At 17.1% G+C, this 898-nt stretch overlaps 1 protein-coding gene across 3 annotated transcripts in view; it reads left to right on the top strand.

The window, feature by feature from the left end:
• LOC119597852 (gastrula zinc finger protein XlCGF8.2DB-like) overlaps positions 1-364 on the top strand; it is an 80,286-nt gene extending 79,922 nt beyond the window's left edge. For all 3 annotated transcript variants that reach the window (XM_037947507.1, XM_037947506.1, XM_037947508.1), the window contains exon 2: positions 1-364. This exon is cut by the window's left edge and continues 821 nt beyond it. In XM_037947507.1, the coding sequence (XP_037803435.1) occupies positions 1-23 (23 nt within the window). In that variant the 3' untranslated portion in view covers positions 24-364.
• The last annotated feature ends 534 nt before the right edge of the window (positions 365-898 follow it).

Below are 898 nucleotides of genomic sequence, written 5' to 3'. Positions count from 1 at the left end.
AGCACATGCGAGTGCACACATAAAAGCCTGATAACCATGGGCAGATGAGAAAATGTCCCAGAGAGGGACATTGTTGGTACACAGGGCTTGATATCCCTTGCAAGGAGGTGAAATGGTCTTTTAGAATCAAATAACATTTTACTATCAACTACATACAAGTTAATAGTGTGTGTGTTTGTAGAAGCTTCTGTGATAAGGAAAATACCCTTCTGATTATCCCTTGTATGTATGTTAATATATCCCCATTGAATATAAAATTTGTTTATAGTTATACTTATGTATATATTTCAGATATTTAGGTTGATATCTTTGTACTGAATTATAAGCTTAATTGTGGTTGCTTTGGAAACAGTTCCTGTGCAGATTTTCTCATCGCAAAAAAAAAAAAAAAAAAAAAAAAAAAAAAAAAAAAAAATATATATATATATATATATATATATTATATATATATATATATATATATATATATATATATATATGTATGTATGTATGTATGTATATGTATATATATATATATATTTTATATATATATATTATATATATATATATTTTATATATATATATATTCTATATATATATATATAATTATATATATATATATTTATATATTTATATATATACATAATCATATATATATATTTTATATATTATATATATATATTAATATATTTTAATTTATATTTATATATATATATTTATTTGTTATCACTTATATATATATATATTAATATATATATAATATATAACATATATTTAATTATATTATATATATATATATAGAAATATAACAATTTATTATATATTATATATATATATTATACTATTAATATATATATTATATATATATACAACATATATGTTATGTATATATATATAATGTTAAAATGATTTATTTGAA

This window comes from Penaeus monodon, chromosome 40, assembly GCF_015228065.2.
Source record: "Penaeus monodon isolate SGIC_2016 chromosome 40, NSTDA_Pmon_1, whole genome shotgun sequence".
Taxonomy (NCBI): Eukaryota; Metazoa; Arthropoda; class Malacostraca; order Decapoda; family Penaeidae; genus Penaeus; species Penaeus monodon.
Note: the sequence above shows the minus strand (reverse complement) of the source record. Positions and strands in the feature narration are given on the sequence as shown.